This window comes from Cervus elaphus, chromosome 19, assembly GCF_910594005.1.
Source record: "Cervus elaphus chromosome 19, mCerEla1.1, whole genome shotgun sequence".
Taxonomy (NCBI): Eukaryota; Metazoa; Chordata; class Mammalia; order Artiodactyla; family Cervidae; genus Cervus; species Cervus elaphus.
The window spans coordinates 86,442,593-86,466,513 of NC_057833.1; the positions used below are offsets into that span (position 1 = coordinate 86,442,593).

The 23,921-nt window shown below is 38.1% G+C and overlaps 1 protein-coding gene across 7 annotated transcripts in view; it reads left to right on the forward strand.

The window, feature by feature from the left end:
* The window catches only part of ARMC8 (armadillo repeat containing 8), a 103,807-nt gene that overhangs the window by 16,834 nt on the left and 63,052 nt on the right, over positions 1-23,921 (forward strand). For 5 of the 7 annotated variants that reach the window (XM_043873554.1, XM_043873560.1, XM_043873553.1 and 2 more), the window contains exons 2-5: positions 9,957-10,033; positions 21,760-21,831; positions 23,187-23,329; positions 23,434-23,531. In XM_043873554.1, coding sequence (XP_043729489.1) covers positions 9,957-10,033; positions 21,760-21,831; positions 23,187-23,329; positions 23,434-23,531 — 390 coding nt within the window. Of the gene's footprint in view, positions 1-9,956; positions 10,034-20,733; positions 20,929-21,759; positions 21,832-23,186; positions 23,330-23,433; positions 23,532-23,921 lie in introns of those variants that run through there. The other 2 variants (XM_043873557.1, XM_043873556.1) reach the window with 2 other exon arrangements.

The window sequence follows — 23,921 nt, forward strand, 5'->3', positions numbered from 1 at the left end:
GGTTTTAAAACTTCAGTTGAACACATATCCTTCTAATCTTTGAGTTAAATCCTGTTCAAGTCTAGGACTTAGTAATTTAGTATTCAAGACCTTTCCCAAAGAATTTTTTTTTCCCCAAAAGTTAGGGTTTTATTCACCCCAGCCATGGGTAGTTTATTCAGAAGGGCAAGTAGAGAATGTTCTAGTGTGCCTTTTCAGCATGTCTGACCAGTTTTCTGAGCTATCATTAAGTTTTTCCTCTTTTGTGCTACTAAAGAGGAATAAAAGGTAGGGTGAGCATATAGCCTGGTTTGTCCCCAACACTCTTCATTTATGTGTTATCTGTGATAAGTATTAATAGTGCTCGCTTTCAGTCCTAAAATTATCCTGGTTTGGATGATAAATTTGAAGGTCTATTCATTGTCTATGTATTGTTATGTAACAAATTACCCTAAAACTTATCTGCTTAAAACATTTGTTATCCCAGTTTCTGTGGGTCAGGATTCGGATGTGGTTTAGCTAGTGCCTCTGCCCCAGAGTTCCTTGTGAGGCTGCGGTCAGGGTGTCGACAGGAGCACCTCTTCTCACCTGAAGACTGAGTTGAAGGGGCATGCACTTCCAAGCTCACTCCCAGGGTTTTTGGCAGGATTTAGTTCCACATGGGCTGTTGAACTGAGGGCCTCAATTCCTTGCTGGCTCTTGGCCAGGGGCTCCCCTTAGTTCCATGCCATGTGGATCTCTCCATGGGGCAGCTTACAACATGGCAGCTGGCTTTTGACAGAGGGAGGGACAGACAGACACAGACATGGACACAGAGAGAGGGAGAGCTCTGCAATGACATTATATCACCTCTGCTGCTTTCTTGCTAGAATCAAGTCACTATGACCAGTCTTCACTCAAGGGGAGACATCACACAGGACTTGAATACGAGAAGGTGGGGATCACTGGGGCCATCTCAGAGACTGCCTATCATGAATAAAAGGGAAATTGCTTCCACGTAATAGTTCTCCACAGTGGAATGCAACTTGTTATTTGTTTCTGGCTTCCTTCAAAAAGAAATTTGCTTCAAGTGTCTCATCTTTCTTTAATGTTTATTACCTGTTCATACATATGTACATTCAGCTCTACTTAGAATTAACACTAATTCACAGATTTGGCATATATAAACTTTCTGCTTGAAGGGATCTGTGTACATATTCACATAATTTGGAGGGGTGCTATTAAGCATAGAAATGGAACAGGTTTTTAATACATACATTTGTGATGGCTTCTGGAGCTTTGAATGGGTAAAAGGAGTTTAGAGCTGGGTTTTGAGGGCTAACTAGGTCATTTGTTTGAAGCCTTGTGCCAAAAGGCAGAGGTCATAGTGTGACCCTGGCTAGCATTGCTTTCCTTCATGGGCACAGACTGTACCCTGAGCTTCAGCTGGCTCCTTGGCACATCCGCTCTCTTGGTTGGGAGGATGGAGGATCACTGTGTACAATCCCTTCCAGCTCCTGAAAGCTATAACTACAGTTGAAAGGGTATTGGTGCTTTGAAGTGAGCGTGAAGCCACTTCTTGAGAGGACAGATCATTGGAAACTCTCCTAGCCTTTTGGCCTCTATGAGCAGGATGGAGGAAGGAACTCTAGTGCTTTTCATATTTCAGGAGTAAATAAATGCCCAGATGAAACTGTCCGTCACCAAAATCCGCGCTGTTGCTGGCAAGAATGAAAGAGCCCCCAAGTCCTCTTCACCCCTGCCTACCCCAGTATCACAGCCTCACTCGTCCTCATCCAGGTTAAACTCTTATTCTCTGTTTACATTAACCTGCATGTGAAGCCCAGGACTCTAGGGTCCTTCCTCTTGCCCATGTGTCTCTGTCCATTTACTTTTCTAGCCAGATTCCTTGCCTCTTCTTTCATGGGATATCCTTCTTTCGTGGGATTTCCCTTATCCTTAGCCTCTTCTCTAAACATTTCCCTCATCTTTCTGTTTAGACTGAAACTGAGCTTTTCACTTGTTGACATCCCTTTCCTCAGTTTTCTCCTGCAGTCTTCTCAGCTAGTGGCTCTTTTCCTTCCCATGCCCCTCATATCTCTAGGAGGTACAGGAGAGAATTGTTCCCATGGCTCTTTTCAGACCCCTCTCTTCCCTTTTTCCAAACATTCCAGCTCTGAATCTCATCAGACTCTACCTTGTTGTAGTCATCGCTAGATCCCCTGGCTTCCCAGGTGGCACAGTGCTAAAGAATCCTCCTGCCCATGTAGGAGACACAGGGGATGTGGGTTTCATCCCTGGGTTGGGAAGATCCCCTGGAGAAGGGAATGGCTACCCACTCCAGTATTCTTGCCTGGAAAATTCCATGGACAGAGGCGCCTGGTGGGCTACAGGTCATGGGGTTGCAAAGAGTCGGACACGACTGAGTGACTGAGCATGAGCATAGATCCTCTGGATCATTCCCCCTCATTTCTTTTAAGATTTGAGCTCCTAGCTCATGATCCCTTTTTCCCTAACACTATTTCTGTGGTAATTTATGCAAATTTCACTAACTATATAGACAATTTTTCTAAAATTCTAGACTTCTCCAGTGATCATATCCTCTGTCCTACCTTGAGGTATTGTCCTTATGGTTTTTTCCTAGACCTTGACTTTCATATGATAACTAAATCACTTCACTAACTAAAATCCCTTCATAATCTCAATTTTTCACATCCTGGCCACCACCTTCTGTCCTCCCTAACCATTCCTCCTACTACCCAAACACCTGCAACCCTTCTTCAATTGCCTTGTTACCTGCATTCTATTAATTCTCCCACTTTTTCACTGGTCTTCAGTAGGCCTGTCATAATCACAACCATGCGTATACTCTCAACTCAGCTGACCTTTTCCTCTGGCTTTGTCATCCTTGCCTGGTGAAATTCCAGCTCTGGTTAAACCCAGCTCTCTTATTCATGCCTACTTCTGTATATTTAAATGTAGTTGGAGGAAAACACAGCCATGCTCACTGGTCTCACTTTAAATTCATAATCATGAGCCTCAGGAAGGTTAAGTGCTGCCTGGCAGCGCTGATACATTTTCTGGCCCATACAGTGTCTTATTCTTGTCTCTCTTCACCCACCCTCACATCCATCCCCGCCATTTTAACTTTAAAAAAATAGAGATAATCGGAGAGAATGCCCACACGCTTCACCACCATGTCCACCTCGTTAGTGGCCTCTGGCTATTGTACTTCCCATGCTCCACTCGGTCAGTAAATCCACTTTCTTCTCAGTTATTCATGAACATTGTTCCAGAAGTTCTCCCCCTACCCCAATGCAACATGTTTTTCTTTATATCAAAAAAATTCCCTGGAGAAGGAAATGGCAACCCACTCCAGTATTATTGCCTGGAAAATCCCATGGATGGAGGATCCTGTTAGGCTACAGTCCATGGGGTCGCAGGGGGTCAGACACGACTGAGCGACTTCACTTCAAAAAAAAGAAAAAAAAAGAGAAAAAGAAAAAAAAAAAATTCCCTCAATGAATAAATGTGCTTTAATTTATTCCATCTTAAAAAAAAAAACTCCTGACTTCACCTCTCTAACTACTTCTTTCTTCTCTCTCCGTTACAGTGAAACTCCTTGAAAGAGTTGTCTGTGTTTACTTTCTCTAATTCCTCTTTATCCATTCTCTCTTAACCCTCCCTAAGCAAGCTTTGGCCCCACCACTCTGCACATACTGTTGTTGTCAAGATCACTGATGATCTCCATGTTCCTGAATCCAACTTTTGTTATTGTTGTTCAGTTACCCAGTCGTGTCCGACTCTTTGCTACCCCATGGACTGCAGCACGCCAGGTTTCCCTGTCCCTCACCATCTCCCGAAGTTTGCCCAAGTTCATGGCCATTGCATCAGAGATGCCATCCAGCCATCTCATCTTCGGATGCCCTCTCCTTCTTCTGCCCTCAGTCTTTCCCAGCATCAGGGACTTTTCCAGTGAGTCAGCTGTTTGCATCAGGTGACCGGAATACTGGAGCTTCAGCTTCAGCATCAGTCCTTTCAATGAGTATTCAGGGTTGATTTCACTTAAAGATTGACTGGTTTGATCTCCTTCTCGTCCAAGGGACTCTCAGGAGTCTTCTCCAGCACCAGAGTTCAAAGGCACCGATTCTTTGGCGCTCTGCCTTCTTCCCAGTCCAGCTCTCACAACTGTATGTGACCACTCGGAAGATCATAGCCTTGATTATACAGACCTTTGTCAGCAGAGTAATGTCTCTGTTTTTCAATGCATTGTCTAGGTTTGTCATAACTTTCCTGCCGAGAAGCAATCATCTCTAATTTCATGGTTGCAGTCACCATCTGCAGTGATTTTAGAGCCCAAAAGAGGAAATCTGTCACTATTTTCTACCTTTCCCCCTTCTATTTGCCATGAAGTAATGGGGCCAGATGCCATGATCTTAGTTTTTTTAATATTTAGTTTTAAGCAGACTCTTTCACTCTCCTCCTTCACCCTCATCAAGAGGCTTTTTAGTTCCTCTTCGCTTTCTGCCATTTCTGCATATCTGAGGTTATTGATGTTTCTCCCGCGTATCTCGATTCCAGCTTGTAACTCATCCAGCCGGCATGTCTCATGGTGTATTTAGCATATAGGTTAAATAAACAGGGTGACAGCAGACAGCCTTGTTGTACTCCTTTCTCAGTCCTGAACCAATCAGTTGTTCTATACAGAGTTCTAACTGTTGCTTCTTGACCCACTTACAGGTTTCTCAGGAGACAGGTAAGATGGTCTGGCATTCCCATCTCTTTAAGAGCTTTCTGAAGTTTGTTACGATCCACATAGTCAAAGGCTTTGGCATCGTTGATGAAACAGGTAGATGTTTTTCTGGAATTCCCTTGCTTTCTCTATGATCCAGTGAGTATTGGCAATTGATCTCTGGTTCCTCTTCCTTTTCTAAACCCAGCTTGGACATCTGGAGCTTCTTGGTTCGCATAGTGCTGCAGCCTAGCATGCAGTATTTTCGGCATGACCTTACTAGCGTGGGAAATGAGTGCAATTGTTCAATGGTCAGCACATTCTTTAGTGCTACTCTTCTTGGGATTTAGGATGATGATTGACCTTTTCCAGTCCTGTGACCACTGTTGGGTCTTCCAGATTCACCGACATTGAGTGCAACACTTTGATAACATCATCCTTTAGGGTTTTGAATAGCTCTAATGGAATTCATCACATCCACTAGCTTTATTAACAGCAGTGCCCATTTGACTTCACACTCCCGGATGTCTGGCTCTGGGTGACTAACCACACCGTCCTAGTTATCTGGTTCAGTAAGATTTTATTTTTTTGTACAGTTCTGTGTATTCTTACCATCTCTTCTTGATCTCTTCAGCGTCTACCAGGTCTCTACTGTTTCTGTCCTTTATTGTGCCCATCTCTGGGCAAAATGTTCCCTTGATATCTCCAGTTTTCCTGAAGAGATCTCTAGTCTCTCCCCTTCTGTTGATTTCCTCTGTTTTTATGCACTGTTCTCTGAAGAAGGCCTTCTTGTCTCTCATTGTTATTCTTTGGAATTCTGCATTTAGTTGGATGTACCTTTCCCTTTCTCCCTTGCTCTTTGCATCTCCTCTTTCTTCAGCTATTTGTAAAACCTCCTCAGATGACCACTTTGCCTTCTTGCTTTTCTTTTTCTTTGGGATGGTTTTGTTCACTGCCTCCTGTACAATATTATGAACCTCCATCCATAGTTCCTCAGGCACACTGTTTACTAGATCTAATCCCTTGAATCTATTTGTCTCCTCCACTGCATATTCATAGGGGATTTGATTTAAGTTGTATCTGGCTGGCCTAGTGGTTTTCCCCACTGTCTTTAAGTTTAAGCCTGAGTCTTGCTATGAGAAGCTGATGATCTGAGCCACAGTCAGTTCATCAATCCAACGTTTAGGTCTTAGTTATTATCTTATGCTACACATCCATAGCATTTGGCATAATTGATTACTCCCTTCTTAAAACATTACCTTATCTGGCTTCTTAAGACTTCTTCCCATCACACTGGCTGCTTGTTCAGGTGCTTCAGAATTCAGTCGTCTGGCTCTGCCTTATCCTAAGTGAACGTATCCTGTTTATGCTACTCCTGTTTATACTCATCTCCCTAACTTGTATCTCCCACTTATAGGTCTCTCCTAACCTCTCGACATCTATTCAGCTGTAACTTGACATTCTCACTTGGAAGGCTAATGAAATTTTCAGTCCTAACAAAAACTGAACTTTTGATCTCTCACTCAGAGTTGCATCTCCCACAGTCTTCCCCATCTCAGTAACTGGCAGCTCAGTCTTTCCGGCTGCTCAGGCAGAAACTTTTAAGTATTATCCTTGGCTCCTCTATTCTTTCACATCCCTCATCTATTCCAACAGCATATCCAATTTGATAGTCATTTCAACTTTAACATTTATCTGGAATCTGAGTGACTCTTACTACCTCCAAAACTCTTGCCCTAGTCCAGGCTTCCTTCATCTCTCTGAGATAATAGCATTTCTGATTATTGAAACAGTCTCCTACCTAGTCTCCTTGCTTTGTTCCCTAGCCCACTCCACGTATTTGTGTGTTTCTATAATTGCAACTAGAGCATTCTTTTAAAGCAAGTCAGTTCATGTCTAATGGCTTCCCAACTCACACCATAAAAATAAAAATTCTTACAATGACTAACAAGACTCTATACCATTGTTGTCCAGTGTAAAAATAATGCAAGGATGTACATAGTTTAAAATTTTCTAGCAACCATGCTGTAAAAGTAAAAAGAAAACAGATGAAGTTAATTTTAATGTTAAATCTAATTTAAACCTATATAAGAATATTATTTGAATATGCAATTAATGTAGGAAATTGTTAATGAAATTGTTTACTTTTTTTATATCAAGTCTTCAAAAATCTGGTATGTATTTTACACAATTTTGATGCCAAATTTTGGTTGGAAATACTTGATTTGTATTTTGCTTGGAAATACTTGATTGGTATTTAGGTTTCATGAAATTTACAGTTGAATGTAGATTTACATACCCAAGTATTTCTAAACAGTCTTAAAAGTTTTCTAATAATTGAATTCAGCATTGATTTTTAAATATTTAATTTTAATTAATTAAAATTTTAAAAAATTAATTCAATTTCTAGCCACATTTCAAATGTCCAATAGCCATATGAGGCTAGTGGCTATCATATTGGACATCGCAGCTCTTTACCATCTGGCCCCTCTTCTCTGAACTCATCTCCTACTGTTTTCTCCTTTGCTCATTCTGCTCCAGCTGTCACAGCCTCCTGTTCTTTGATCCCCTCAGACACTTCCCATTTCAGAGCCTTTGCATTTGTTGTTCTCTTTGCTTAACAAGCTTTGCTCCCAGATAGCTGCATGACTTACTCCTTGACCTTTTTAAACTCTTTGCTCAAGTGTCACTTTTTCTCTGAGCACCTATATAGTATCTGTACCAATTGCCTTCTCTCTCAAAGTCTTTTATTTTCAGACTGCCTTTTTTTAAGATATATATATATATATATATATATATATATGTATGTATTTTTATTTATTTATTTATTTGGCTATGCAGGGTCTTAGTTGTGGCATGTGGGATCTAGTTCCCCAACCAGGGATCAAACCCAGGGTCCCAGCATTGAGAGAGCTCAAGAGTCTTAGCCACTGGACCACCAACGGAGTCCCTCCAGGCTGCCTTTTGAAAGACGAGAGAAGAGGGCTGAAAGTGGAGAGATGGCCTGATGTACAAAGGAAAGCAGAGAAATATGAGAAATGTCCCGTACAAACAACTAAATGAATATGTTAAGCAGAAGCATAGAGTAAAATCACTTTGAACAACTGACTATATCCTCTCAGCTTGCTACTGTGTAGGCAGCTCAGAGGATCCATTTTTGTACTTAATGACTGACCCCTTTATAGGTGTAAGCTCTATACAATTCCGCCTTAACTTCTTCTTGTATCTCTTTGGCACCTAGCATAGAACTTTGACCCAAAGGCAATCTAATGTTTCAATTATTGGCTACCTGTTGGTTAACTTTTTCTGCTTTATAGTCTGCCCTTGCCTTTCTACCCTCTGCCCTTCTTTTTCAGTGCCAGCAACTGGTATCCTTGCTGATGGTATTTGTGTGTTGGTTTCACTTGCCTTATGGCTGTGGTTGTGACCCTGATTTTTTCCTTATCTATTCTTGTGCACTCTTACTCATCTTCTAAAACCAACTTCTCTAAGAAGTCTTCATTGATTCTCCCAGTTTATTAATACTCTCCTAAGTGCTACCTTTATGTGTGTATACTTCTGTTTTATATTCTAATAGGGAATATAAACATGTAAGCATAGTTACAATAGAATATGAATTCTCGAAGGGAGAGACTGTACCTTTTTTTTTTTTAACCTTAACACTTTCCTCAGTATCTTGCCTATCTTATTAATAGATAGGCAGTGCTTATTAAATGAATGTGCAGAGAAGTAGTACAGAGAAGTAGACTTGCTATTAATGGGAGAAATTTATTTAAAATATAGGTTTTAAAGCCAAATACCTTTTTAAAAACCACACTGAGAGGCAAGAGACATAGAGCTGTGGAAGAGTGTGTGGAGACAAACTGATCAAAGATCAGTCCTTACATAGCAGGGAATCTTAAGAGTCTGAAGTTCTCAGACGGACTTAGCGTTGTTGGAAAGCCAAGAAAGCACATGTGCTCAGATGAAGTGAGGAGACGTATCTCTATTATGGGAATGCTATTTTCAGTTTTATCCTGGATTTTGCTCTAGAGTATATTATTTTGAGGAAACCGACCCGTTAACAAGTACTTTATGTTACCTATTAGGCATACGAATTTTCATCAGTTTGTCTTATTTGCTGCCAGTTTGTTCTTTATAAATGGAGTATGTATTAAAAATAGGTATTTGAGTTGCCTACAAGGATATTTTTTTTGCAAACCCATAATATGAAAATACAGTTTGATTTTAGCTTCACTATATATTGTCTGAAATTTTTTCCAGAGTTATTTTTGGAGACTCAGAATTTTAAGCTGACACTGTGTCTTAGCAGTTAACTCTTTTCTGATCAGGGATTCTGGGTAAACTGGAAAAGTATTTCCTCTCTATAAAAATTTATTGCTAATGGTTGATAGTATATGACCAGCATATTCCAGCAGGCATCAGAAAGAAACAGCAAGGGATAAAAGTTCTTTCTCTCTGGTTCTTAAACATATGTTCTTTGTTTTAAATAATGTTAAGCATTGAAAACTAAATATAAAAATAAGTATGCCCCCAAGTAAGTATTACAGGAAATAACATAATAGAGCAAACGCCAAAATACAAATGAAAGGAGGTAAGTGTCTCCCTTGTTCTTCATATTCTAATTCCTCCCTCTTCTGGTCAGCTTTAGCCAATTCAGACTGGGTAACTCTTTTGGACTTGATAAATCACCCTAATGTTTAATTTTTTTTTTTCCTCACAGAAAGTGTGACAACTCCTTTATATTAGTTTTTATTTTTTACATATGTCTGCTTCTTAGCAGTAGAGCTTCTCTGTGTCACTCTGAGGGTCTTCCCTTCCCTGAGACTACCCTTCATAAACTGTCAATGAAGTCCTTTCCCATTTTTCCTTGCTGAGATCAGAGTTTCCCTCCCTTTAGTGGATATAAACAGAAACAACATCCGGATCTTTTTTTCGTATGTAGGTGACATCCAGCACTTAATTAAGAAACTTAGCTTGCTTCTTAATACTTAGGCCCAGTTCTGTTGGCAAAGCTTGCAGTGCTCACCACAAAGGTCCCACTGACTAGTTATGTTAGAGAGAACCGGGTATCTATTTCTTGCTCATCTTATTTTTTATCTTGTCACAAGATTTTCTCAGATTGATTTAATATGATAAGTATATATAAAAATTTGAATGCTTCTGCTTTAAGTTAGATTATATAGCTATTTGATGTTATAGGTGATACTGTGAATTTGTGACTTGCATGGCTTCAGATGTCATAATTTTTCCCCCCACTTTCTAGGAAGTAACAGCTAGCAGTCGCCACTATGTTGACAGGCTATTTGACCCTGATCCCCAGAAAGTTCTACAAGGTGTCATGTAAGTAGTATGTATTTAAGAGTCTATCAAAAAATCTTGTTTGTTTTATGTTTGAATCTGTTAAGTATTATAATTCTGAAAATGCAGGGTTATAACTTTTCTGTTTTGGAAAGACCCGTTGACATTCATGACTTTAATATGATCCTGTAAAGAATTGTCTGTTGGGTAGTTAACTGACATGGTTAGCTTCATTTTTTGTAGAATACTTGCTTTATGTTTTTAAAAATGTTTAGTTTGGAGAAGGCTTTTGTTACTTTACTATCCAGTAAAAGCAAGAGAGTAAAATTTGTGATTTTTTATCATTTGAAAAGGGTGGGAGAATAGGTCATTGGGGTTAGAGGTGGTTTGGTTTTGTTTTTGGTTAACTCATTGATGGTCTCTAAGGTTTGGATTTCCTAGTGATGTTTTAAATATCAGGATTTAGAAAGCAGTCATTAGAAAATTTAAGTAAACTCTTGATAACCTTAATGTCCTTCTTTTCTCCAGAATTGCCTCATGTTTAAAGAGAGGAAACATTTTTAAGCAACATATCTGAGGTGATTATACTTAAAAATAGTTAAGTGATACAAGTGCAGTAAGATTGCAAATGATTGAAAGACTTCTCTCTTCTAAGAGCAGGTTTTTATGCTCTTGTCACATTACTTCTAAGAAAGAAAAAAGTGAAAGTGAAAGTCGCTCAGTCGTGTCTGACTCTTTGCGACCCCATGGACTGTGTAGTCCATGGAATTCTCCAGGCCAGAATACTGGAGTGGGTAGCCTTTCCCTTCTCCAGAGATTCTTCCCAACCCAGGGATCAAACCCAGGTCTCTTGCATTGAAGGTCTAGCCTAAGACAACTCATTGGGTTGGGAAACACAGAGCACCCACAGGGGTGAGCTGTGTCCTGGGGAAGGAGGACCCCAAAAATATCAGGATGAGATATATTTGGGATAGCAGTGAGGGCACTCATTTGTCCCTTTCTTCTTCTTACCCTGTTAGTGTTATCAGCAAGATAGCATCTTTAGCTTAACTCTTGCTCAACAGCTAGGATACTTTGTTCATGGAAGTTTCTATGGACTGTAATTCTTATTCAATGCTCACCCCTCCACTTTCCAAAAAACAAAAGGGCTCTATACAAGGGATGTCTTGAGCCGGGTTGGGGGGGGGGGGGCGGTTATTTCTAAAGTAGAGGCAAGATAAACAAGCAAGGCTGCTTAACTGTTCAAACTGATCTAGAAGGAAAGGTGAGGAGGAGCTGAGTGGAGACCCACGTGGGATATTTGACACCTTCTTTTCGTGTCTTCTCAGTTTACAGAGACAGGAGATGATAGTTCTTGTTTACTCATTATGTTAACTTTGCCTTTATCTTCTTAACTAGGCTAGGAGACTTTATAATGGTTTAATCAACCCCTTTAAGTCTAGTTTGATTAATACCAGGTTAAGTGGTATTACGGCCATCTGTTAAATCAGTTTGGGTGTACCTACACACACCAATTAGTTGAAGGGATAGGTCAAATTGACATGCTTTCTTAGACAAGCAGACACTCCCCCCTATACAAAGCCAATTGATAATCCTAGATATCACTTAAGGTTCCTTAATAAACAGTTCAGTTGGAAATGTCAAACTCATTAAGTGTTCAGTAAATGATAAAGATGTTATTGTTGTTGTTGTTTTCATTATTTCTGCTACTATGGTTGTTTAGGAGAAAAGCTAAATTTCTAAGTTAAGGATTCTTCATGAAAGACTTGTATCTTGAGTTGTGTCTGATATATGTAGCTAATTCAGGTGTTAATTGTCACTGTTAGAAATTTCTCATTTACCCAAAAATACCATAGCTTCTTGAAAGGTGATAAAATATCAAATAAAGCATAAAAAACACTGGTGAGAGTGTATTATTACAAACCAAGTAACATACAGTTTGATAAACTTAGTGCCTCTTAAGAAATTGTCAAGTCTCAGACACTTAGCTGTCAGCTAAGAAGATAAGAGGGAGGGAGGGATAGTGGAGTGGAAAGGATATGGGCTTTCAGGCTGGACAACTGTAAGTTAAATACCTGCCTCTGATATTTCCTAGTAGAGTCCTTTTCGAGTGTAATGTTTAGGCAAATTATCTCATTTCCTTGAGTCTCAACTTTATCATCTGTAAAGGGAAAATAATACTGCCCATTTTGCCAAGTTGTTAAGGATTAAGTCAGAAATATAAAATTCAATACCTGGTATGTTGTAGATACCCACAAATTGGCACTTCAGTAGTTAGTAGTTATCAGCCCTAATTTAAAACAACTTCAAAAGTAAGATGATTCTTTTTAAAGAAGAGAAAGAAAAATTCAAAAAATATCAAAGAGATAAAACAATTCCCACCAAAAGAAGAGGGAGAGCTAGAAGTTTTGATTCAGATAAGAAAATGTGAGTGATAACATTTTCCTGTAAACATGATTGCTACCTATAATTCTTAAATCTATTTTAAGTTTGAAATGGACAGATCAACCCAACTCCTATCACTTTATGGCCTTCTAGAGGTGTGTGTAGTATGATTTGATAAAGCTTTCTTTACCCCAGAGAGAAAAAATTATTTTTTCTGACTAATTCTTGCCTGAACTTTGTTACTGCCTGAAAATTAATTGTGCATAGTCAGGAGAATGAAAACTGAATTACATTTTAAACATTTTATTCATTTTTAAGTAACCTCATCTAATATAAGAATAATACAGTATTGATTGACAAAAAGAGGGGACCGAAATGATGTTTAGGAATAGAGAGTTGACCAGTTCTTTTCTTTTAATACACATTACACAGCCACTGTTGAGTCATTCACACAGAGACCATTACTAGACCAAAATAAGCAGGTAGAAGGGAGGTGACCACAGATCGTAAACAACCGAAGGTAGATTTCTAATTTTAGAGAAGGAAAAGAACAGAGGCTGAAGTAATCTGCTTTGAATCTAAAATATCCAATGAGAAAGACATAAAAGAATTGACTAGCTTTAGCTATAAGAGTTCTATCATTTTTCTAGCAATATTCATCTGATTTTTCATTAGTGGGAAAAACAAAATTGAAGAAATTAAAGATGAATTATAACTTTTCATCATGACCAGTAGCTAATTTACTCTGTTGAGTTAGAGCCATAGCCTTACTTGTAAACAGAGGGAACTTTGTAGATAACCTGTGTTGTGAAGGACCGTTTTACCTAGTTAGTGATGATTGAGGATTTATCGTAGAACAACTTTTTTTTTGGTTAATAGTGCAGTATTTAGCATATTTTTGAATGGTCCTATTATATTAAGGGTTGAGAGCACTAGACCACTAGACCACCAATGACGGTATATTAAAGTGTTGAAAACAGAATTAGGTCCTGAAAAGCAAGGTTTCAAATACATAACTGAGTAGTTGTGAAGTAAGATAGGAGTCAGACAGATATGCTTAGAGAGAACAGGGAGGTCAGCTGTGTAGGTCATAAATCTATATAGCCTTTGCAACTACAACAGAGTGGGTACATCAGATAAGCTACATTCTATTGCAGATTTTGAGCTTCCTCTAGTGTGGTGATCTGTGTGTGACTTAAAACAGTTAGAGATATTTTTGGTGCAGTTACTCTGGTGTTAACTGAACCATGTTAAATCTCATAGTTGTAGACGAATAGCTGTTGAAATATTTTTGTAGGTCTTAGGTCAAAGCTGCTTAAACATTGTGCTTTTTGACATACCTAAGTTAGAGCACCTGAATCTTGTTTTTATATTAGTGATTCTCCATGAAAAAAATTGGTATCCCTCTGTGGCCTTATGTTGATATTCCCTATGTTGAAAGGCAAAAGATAGTATAAGCAAATGTGGCTAACTTTATAGTTTCAAGGTTGAATCAAAGTAGAGAACTAGATAACTAGATAATCAAACTCTTCCTGATAAACTAAGGCAGGCAGTTGTGGATACTGTAGAATTGTGTGGTTTTCACCAAGTATCTGTTTTGAAAAAGTATCATCTGAAGTGTTTTACTGTATTGATGAAATCATTTGGTAATGATTTTTCTGTACATCATTTTCTGGTTTCAGGGAAATAAATACCTCTGGTTTCAGTAGACTATAGACACTTTTCATTTTCTTGCATGAGCTAAAAATATGAGCTGCCATAAAAATGAAGCCTCTGGCTTTTGGAAATTTCAAGTTAGAGGATAAGTTTTAGGATAATTCAAAAGAAATATCCTGTTAGTTAATCTAACAGTTAAAAGTTAACTTTTAACTTTTAAAGGTGTTACAGGTAAACACAAATGAAGATGACCTTAATACCAAATGAAATGGAGTGATTCCTGAGAGTTACTTGTTTAAAACTTTGTATTCTGAGAAAGTTTAGTCTGGTTAAAAGAGTAGCAAGATTTTCCAGACATTATTAGAACAAATTGACATAGTTTTGTGTCCAGATATTTAAGCTGTTTATATATATATATTATGTTAACTTTGAACATAAAAAATAGTGGAATATTTGTATGCATATGTGTATATATATATTTTCATATTTATAAGCCATTTAACTGTATGCTTGCATATTCATAATGTTCTAACACATTTTTTATGTTCTTTGGCATGCTTACGTATATTAAAAATATTTATTAATGTACTGTAAAAATATTTTGGCATTTATTAGTGCAGTTATTACATTGCACTTTTCATTTTTGGAGAATGTAAGGTGATTTGTGACCATATATTGACAAGACAGAGTTAAATACAGCTCCTAATTTCTGAACTAGTGTTTATACAAATCAAAACTGTAACTGATACTCCTTACATTCCACAAATATACACCTCAGATTAATTTGTTTATAAGAATGAACTAAATTACTGTCAATTCTTAATTCTGTTCAGTTTATATATACAGTAGTTGCATAATAAATGACTTGAAGTTCACTATAAGTCTCAAGTGCCTACTGAATCAAAGCCTTATATTAAAAATAACTTTAGTTTGAATAATAGATCATCATTATCTAATCCTTTTAAAATTGACAGTTTACATATGGTAATGGTGATTCTAATTGGAATATGAAGAATCTCATTCCTTAACCGTGTTGGTTGTTAGAATGCTTATTGTACTTGGATATTTGGATGTTACATTCTCCAGAAAGAACATCATAGCAATTATTATTACAGGGTCAGAACAGTGAGTATGTTTGGAATTTTCCAAGTGCAGAAAATTTTGTTAAGGTGTTTACCTTGTTCCCTTATTGTAGCTACCCACAAATATGTATTTTTTTCCTTATGTCTTGTGAAAAGTTAGTTTTCATAACTAGGTCAGACTTTATACTGAGATTGTAGTTTTCCATATCTACTGTACTTTTTTGCTATTTCACACCAATTATATCAAGAATGAATGTACATATTCCAAATAAGAGCTGCTTTCAGGTAAGTGAAAAGTCATACTGGTTCAGAATGAAAATGACATCATTGATCTTTAGGTTTTGGCTCTAGCCTTCAATGACTTTAAAGATAATTTTCTGGTTTTAGATGCTAACTAGGTTTTCAGTTAAAATTTATGCTATTTTTACTTTTTAGGACTAAATGTGCTCATAGTTGATTGACTTAGACTTTGTTTTTCCAACGGGTCTAGATTCCAATTATTATTATTATTTTGCTTTTTCTACTATTTTAATGGCAACATGTGGTTTTACTTTCTCTCTTGGTTTTGATCACAAATCATAATACTCTGGTTTACATGTATGCTATAGTAGGCATTATACATGTTGCTTTCATATTCAAGATCTTTTTCTCTACCACACTAAAAATTATTCACAGAAAGAGCAAAGAAGGAATTTGAAAGGTTAGCCTCCATGTAAAAGTGGGTACATTTTGAGTCTGCTTATTAGTGGGCAGGTTTAAGATTTTAGCTAGATGTTAGCTGAAAATGTTCCCTGATAAATGCATTTCTATAACGTCTTAATATTGGCTCCTTTTCTCCCATCCTCAAAGAGTAGACTATCCCCAAGGCTTACATTTTAGCTTTTCTATCTGGATATTCTTATCTTCAAAGATAATTCAGTATGTATAAAATCAAGATAGATCCTTGTCTTGCGAAGGGAATTATTCTCCAAGCTTCCTGTGTTCCCTGTACCCAGGCACCTAGACTTGAAGTAGTCATTTAAGACATGTCATATGTCACTTTTTCTCTGCTTATAAAATCATCTTGTTATCTGCTTCCTTAAAATGTCCTCTCTATTAATGATTCCTGTGGCTGTTACTTAGTCAGTCTCATATAACCAGATACCTGGGTGGAGTAGTTTCTGTAACAAACATTGAGTGCCAATCAGGTGCTAGGTAGGCATTGTGCTGGTGTGGGAATATGTAAGGGTGAAATAATGTAGTTTCTGCTCTGGGGAGTGTCTAATGCAGGAACCAGATAGCTAAAGAGATAGTTCACTACAGTTTGATTAGTGAATGCTATGAAAATGATAAGCACAGGGCGTCTTGGACCACAAAGGAAGGGCATCAGCCATTTAGTTGCCACTCTTGACTCTAGAATTATTGTATTCCAATCTGTTCTACATTCAGCTTATCCTCCTTTGTCATTGCTTCCTTCATGTCCTTTTTGTGATCAAGAACATGATTTCTCTTTAATCTATCTCCCTTTAGTTTGTCTCTTCTCCCTGTCACTTTTCTAACTTTGTTCCAGACTTAATGTTCCCACCTTAAAGGGAATCTTCTTTTCAGTCCTGGCTCCTAGTGCTGCCCCAGAAATATGCCATATTCCTTTTCCAATATGATTCCTTTTGCCCTCCTCATCCACTTATTTAAATCCTAGCCATTTCCTAGGCTAGTTCATCTTAGTTCCTACCATTGCCTCAAAACCTGTTAAGCTTGTCTTATCTCCTTTTCTCAACCCTCTAAGCCCAGTGTTTATAAAACAGCACTGCCTTAAGTGGTTAGTGTTACTTTTGTCTCCTCAAGAAGATTGTAAACTCTTCAGGTCAGGCATCTCATTATGTGATGCTTTTGTGTCCTTCATAGAGCCTTGCACAGTGCTGAGCCAAAAAAAATAATCATTGAATTTCGGTAGTGTATAAGCAGGACGTTCCCCTCCCACCATCAGTATTAAAGACTGGTGGACGTGAGATTATATATTTTTTGATCTACTGGGAAAAGGATGTCTTTGACTAAAAGACAGGCTTTTATTTTATATAAATTGAAAGACAGAAGAAAAAAGAAATACATTTACTGAATTCTTTTGTCTTTTCAGGCAGTTTGTTCTGAATGCCTGATATGCTGGAGTTGATGGAAAAAACACTTGGCATAAAAGACATGGGTTGAGAATGGCTCTGTTATTTATTATGGGGCTCTGAGAAGTGCCCCGGACCTGAGTCTTAGCTTCCTCATTTGTAAAGTGGGGTTAATATTACTTAAGGATGTGATGAAGATTAAATAATAGATATGGAATGCTTTGTAAACTTCAAAGCAGTGTATAAATCTTGTAGTAGTTTTGTTGTGCTCCCATCTTTATAGTTGTGAGTTTCTAGTTTACAAACATATGGATTTCTGTATGGTATGTTTTGTGATCCATTGATAGTAACTTCTCTGATGTTTCCAGGTCATACTGGTTTCTTGCCCCTGAATAGGAAAAAAGTAATGAGTGTGCTATGATAAAGCGCACTAGGAAGGATACCTACCCAGACCTGGGAGCTGTGAGGGCATGCTTCCTGGAGGATGACACTGACATATAAGCTCAGACCGGAAAGATGAGTCAAGTTAGCCGCGGAATGATATAAGGGAGGGGACAGGGAATGAGAGAGAGAATAGCTACACTCTGGAAACAGAAAGAAGCTTCATTTGGCGGCTCTGAAATCAAATCCAACACTGTAAGACCTAAGAGGTCTGCTAAGAATGAGTATATGTGTTGATTATTGTCTCTTGCAGTTTTTAACTCCTTCATAGAAATGATCTGGTATCCTTTTATATTAATGACTGAATAGAATTTATTTGCAGGGCATTAACATCTCTTCTTTAGTATAGATAATATTTTACTAATTAGAGCCAGAGCAAGAATTGTTTTCTTTAGACATTCGTCCATTTAATTATTTTAAAATTTATTTATTTATTCAATTTTTGGCTATACTGAGTCTTCGTTGTTGCACTTGGGCTTTTACTAGTTGTGGCGAGCAGGGACTGCTCTTCATCGCAGTGCGTGGGCTTCTCATTGCAGTGGCTTCTGTTGTTGCTGACCACAGGCTCTAGGTGCAGAGGTTTCAGTAGTTGCAGCATGCAGGCTCAGTAGTTGTGGCACATGGGCTTGGTTGCCCCATGGCATGTGGGATCTTCCCAGACCAGGGATCGAACCCATGTCTGCTGTATTGGTCGGCGGAGTCTCAACCACTGGACCACCAGAGAAGCCCCATTGGCACATTTTATTAATTGTGTTCTCTTTAGTCTGCAGTTACCCTATAATTACCAGCTGCCTCCTTCATGTCCATTTTGCAAACTAGTAAGGAAATTGGAAAATTGGTTTTGGAGGAGTTTTGTTTGCTTTTGTCTATAAAAACATTTACTCTGGCATGGTTTTAGACATTTGGGTTGTATTTATAAGGTTAGGGACACTCATTTCTGCTCAGTTTAGGAAGAATGGGGAGAAATCTGGGAAAATGTTAGAACTAGAAATTCCATAATAGAGAGCCTCTAGAATGGCACCTGGCAAAAGTAAACTTTCAGTAAGCTACTGGATGAATGAATGTGCTGCGTTAGTATAGGCAGAACACATTAAGAGAAGGGAAGAAGAAAGAAAATGACAGACTGCTAGGTTAGAGTCTATAAACTGACAGTTGGGAAGTAAATCTCTAAGAAAACAGCAAGCATCTATAAGGAGGTAGGAGCCTAGATGTACAGGCTCTCATTGACTGTGTTTTGCTCAGTGAAGCTTCGATATCACATGAATTTTAAAATCATATATCAGAGCTCGGTTAAAACCCTAGTAAGCTTCATTCAATTTAGTCTTCATGAGCAAACAAACAAACAAAATACTCCTGCTTATCCACTATAAACCATATGGAAGATCTGAGGGATATTTAGAGAGAGAGAGAGGGAGAGAAGGCCCTCAAGCACTGAGCTGAAGGAAGAAGCCTAACAAGTACAATGTTTGGCTCAAGACTTGTGAAAATGCTATTCAAAACCTTATGGGGAGGATCAACTTTCAGCAGACCACCACATTGTAACAGCACTTTCCTGTAATAATCAAAAAAGATAGTTATGGAGAGGGGTATTATCATTACCAAGGTTTTTAATGCTGATGAAATTGGTTGGTATTGGAAACACAAGCTGACAATAACATTAAGTCATTGATTTTAATAACTCCCTCTCCACCCCCACTCCCCCAACCCTACCCCCTGGTTTTCTATCCTGTTTTTCTATAAGATCATAGTTTGTCAATTACAAGACTTTTTTAGGAGTATAACTTTAATGGTTGACAAAAACTTTCTATATGTTGTAGAGCTCTGCCACCTAAACGAGAACTCAGGAGAGATGCTCAGCAAGTAACTAGGGGGATGTATTTTGGCATATGAAAGAAAGATAACTTATAATGTTTCAATATGTTAGTGCTTAAACATGATTATGTTAGAAAACTTAATGAGGTATGAAAGCAAGAGCTGAAACTGTGGACTAATACTGGTATGGTATTGCTGACCCCATCTACCATGAGTGCCACTTATTTGATTTTCCAAAATGAAGTAACTTTTGATAAAAAGTTTAATCTCCCTTTTATTTACAAGGTAGGTACAATACTGAAAAGTCCAGTTTTCTTGAAGATTGTGCAAAAACTGCTTTCTGTTTTAAAACTATGGCCAGAAATTTCCAGACATCTTCATAAACTTCTGAAACGTCCCTGGGAGGCTCTGATGCCTTCTTCCACAAGAAGAAGAAGGTTTGAGAACCATAGTGTTTTTATATTAAGATAGCACTACTGACCAATTACCTTGTTTTTTTTTTTTAATTAAACATTTTAGTAATACTGGGTTTGCTGCTGCTACTGCTAAGTCGCTTCAGTTGTGTCTGACTGTGTGTGACCCCATAGACGGCAGCCCACCAGGCTCCCCTGTCCCTGGGATTCTCCAGGCAGGAATACTGGAGTGGGTTGCCATTTCCTTCTCCAATGCATGCATGCTAAGTCGCTGCAGTCATGTCCAACTCTGTGCAACCCTGTGGACAGCAGCCCATCAGGCTCCTGCATCTACAGGATTCTCTAGGCAGCAATACTGGAGTGGGTTGCCATTTCCTTCTCCAAGTACTGGGCTTATTTTGAGCTATTTATTTTTTCTCTGCCTGTCCTTTGAGAATAAATATGTTTGTGAACCAACTGGTCATTGATAGAGATACTCTTATTGTGGAAAAGAGTTTCACTCCCAGAGAAATGGAGATCTGAATGTAGCAAGAGTTAAAAATACTGGTGAATAAATGGAAAATATAAAAGATATTTTCTGGGACTTCCCTCGTGGTCCAGTAGCTAAGACACTGTGCTCCTAATGCAGGGGGCTGGGGTTCAATACCTATTCAGGGAACTTGATCTCACATGCCACAACCAAGACCTGGTGCAGCCAAATAAATAAATATCTTTAAAATGTAAATAAAAGATGTTTTCGTGTTTTTAAATCTCCTTAAAAGATAAGTGACTGTTTAAGCAAAAATTGTACAATATAAAGAATTCCCTGGCTGTCCAGTGGTTAGGACTGGAATGCAGGGGTCATGGGTCCAGTCCCTGGTGGGGAAACTACAATCCCACAAACCTCATGATGCAGCCAAAAAAAATAGTACAATATATCATGTTGTTTCTAACTAGTTTAAAAATGTATAATAACAGGTCAAAGAATGAATGGGAAGATGGAAGTATGTTTGCAAGGCTCTTATAGTTCACATGAAGTAGGACACTATCCCTTGAAGACTGTGATAAGTTAAAAGGTACATATTGTAAATTGTAGATCTATAGCTACAAAACAGCAAAACAAAACCCAAAGAGGTACAGCTAGTCAGAAAATAAAGGAGATAAAATGGAATCACAGAAATATTCAGTCCAGGGAAGTCAGAAAAAGAGGAAAGTAAAATCATGGTCCCTGAAACAAGGTCAGGTCCATTCCTTGGGCTGGCTGCTTTTACTGCCTACTCCCAGAGCTATGCATGAGAAGATGGCCTGTATTTCTTTTTATTCAAAGGATTGGTGGCCTTTTTTTGAAGAACTCAGCTTTCTTTGTATTGATGATCTGAGAGAATCGCATCGAAACATGTATATTATCTAGTGTGAAACAGAGCACCAGTCCAGGTTGGATGCATGAGACAAGTTCTCAGGGCTGGTGCACTAGGATGACCCAGAGGGAAGGGATGGGGAGGGAGGTGGGAGGGGGGTTCAGGATGGGGAACACATGTAAATCCATGGCTGATTCATGTCAATGTATGGCAAAAACCACTACAATATTGTAAAGTAATTAGCCTCCAACTAATAAAAATAAATGAAAAAATAATAATAAAAAGAATACAGAAACAAACAAATAAAAAAAAAGTCTTTTGCTGATACACAAGCTATCTCTCACCCCCCCTCCACTGCTGCTCTCCTGTTTCATAGCCCCAGGTTTACACAGCCCCGTCTCTGTCCCTTCTCTTTAGCACTCCACGTGGAGAAGCATCAGGGTTTTACTTTGTCACTGACATCTGTACTTGACAATCCTAGATGCTGTAAAATAAAGATAAATTAATATCTCAACACATCTTACCCTTTTCTCTTTTCCTTGAATTCAGAGACATGAAAAATGCTGTAATTGGAAACAACAAGCAGAAAGCCAACCTCATTGTTTTAGGAGCTGTTCCAAGGTAAGTTTGCTATCATCCCCTTTTCTGCTATTCATATGAAGTTTCAAATGTGTTCTCATTCTCAATCATAAGACCCATCTTTTTTCTGTATTGTCTGTCCTACTTTTTTTTTTAAATAAATGCTTTGAAGTATATGAAGCATCTCTTTAAAAAAAATTAAGGTACCAGGGAGTGGAATATGAAGCAAATATATGAATACTTTTTAGATCTTTCGGAAGATCATTGACCCTGCCATAAAAGGACACGTTGGGTAGATAAGCAGTGTACACCGACCTGATTCTTCCCTGTCTCCTCAGAGCTCTGGCAACTTTTATATGATTGGATAATAATTTCTTAGGATTCTCAAAACCTCTTTTGAAATTTAAAAAAAAAAAATTTTTTTTTAACCCCTGCTTTTCTAGTTTTAGAATTTGCTGGCTTTTAAGTTAACATAGAAAGTTTCATGTCTTCTAATGAAACTGTTAAGCTTCTTTTTGGCAGACAGTGACAATTGTGTAACTGCTTCTTTGCCTTTGCTACCCAGAACTAAGTTTTATGTGCAGTTATAAACTTTTCGTTCAGAATTTTTAAATGTTTTGGTCTTCTCTCTTCTCTTTTTTCTTTTCTGTCCTTTAATGTAGGATTATTAATGGTTTTGTTGTTTTTATTATAATCAACCATTGGTAACTGTAAGGCTGTCAGCAGCCTTTCTTAGGGGACTAGTGCTCGGTATATATAAATACGCTTTAGGGAGCATGACGGATGTACCTTAGAACATGAAGGAGATAGTCATATGTTGTAGACAATTGGAATTTGGGGAGTAGTTTTTTGACAGGCTAGCCTAGAATAGAGATAGGATCTTTTGATGCTCCAAATAGGAGAACTAGAGAAAGAAGAGAACTTCCCTTGTTTGAATAGCTGTACCAGGACTCTTGAGTATTCCCTCAAGGCTAGACCTCTGTGATCTCTGAACTTTAGTAGTGGATATTCAGAGTCTTTAAGATCCACCAGCACTTGGCTTTGGGAGTCTTCATATCTTGGAGTGGCAGATAATGTGGACTGTTGTGCTGGCTGTTTCCACAGACATCGCTTGTGGGCAATTCTCAGATTCGAAGTTCTGATACACTAAGATTATATGATAATTCTGTTGTTCAAAAAGAAGAAAATCTCTTTTATTTCTCCCCACTGCTGATATTCCTTTATTAAATTAACAGCTTATATAAAGATATGACCATTTCCTAGCAGCCTGTAAACTCACCTACCATATTTTCAGTGTGTGGGATGTATTGGTAGCCTTTTTCTGTAGCATTACTTTTAGCTAATGTTTACTTTTAAGTTTTTTAGTCTCTTCTGTTTATCAAGTTCTTTCTTTTTAGATTATTGTACTTGCTTCAGCAAGAAACCTCAAGCACAGAATTGAAAACTGAATGTGCAGTGGTATTGGGAAGTCTTGCTATGGGTACTGAAAACAATGTTAAGTCTCTACTAGATTGCCATATTATCCCTGCCTTACTGCAAGGTATGTAAGGAAGTCATTTTTATACAGGTAAAAAGTAGAATCAGTTTGCAGCGTTTTAAATATGAGTTGAAAGCATGAGTCTCAAATCTGTTTTCTCTTAACAGGACTACTGTCCCCAGACCTGAAGTTCATTGAAGCTTGCCTCCGATGCCTGCGCACCATCTTCACCAGTCCCGTCACTCCAGAGGAACTACTGTATACAGTGAGTTTTAGGTGTTTTTCAGTCATCAAGTTACATTTTTACTAACAGCATACTTCTGATTTACTTAGCATCTCATAACTGATCTTAGCTGTGATAACTGTGTTATAGAAAAGTCTCAGGAGGTATTTGAATTGCTAATTTGCAAATATCAAATGTTCTAGGCTTTGTAAAGCAGTGAAAGATAGTCTCAGACCTTGAGAAATTTATAAGCTGGGGTTTTTTGTTGTTTTTTGTTTTGTAAACACCCTTCTTAATTTCTTAATATGTATACATAAAGGAAACACATGTAATGCACTCACTATAGGTTAAATCTGGTAGAGGAGTCTTTATAGAGAAGGTAGAATTTGACCTGGTCTTGAATAATGGATAAGATTTCAAGAAGTGTAGAGA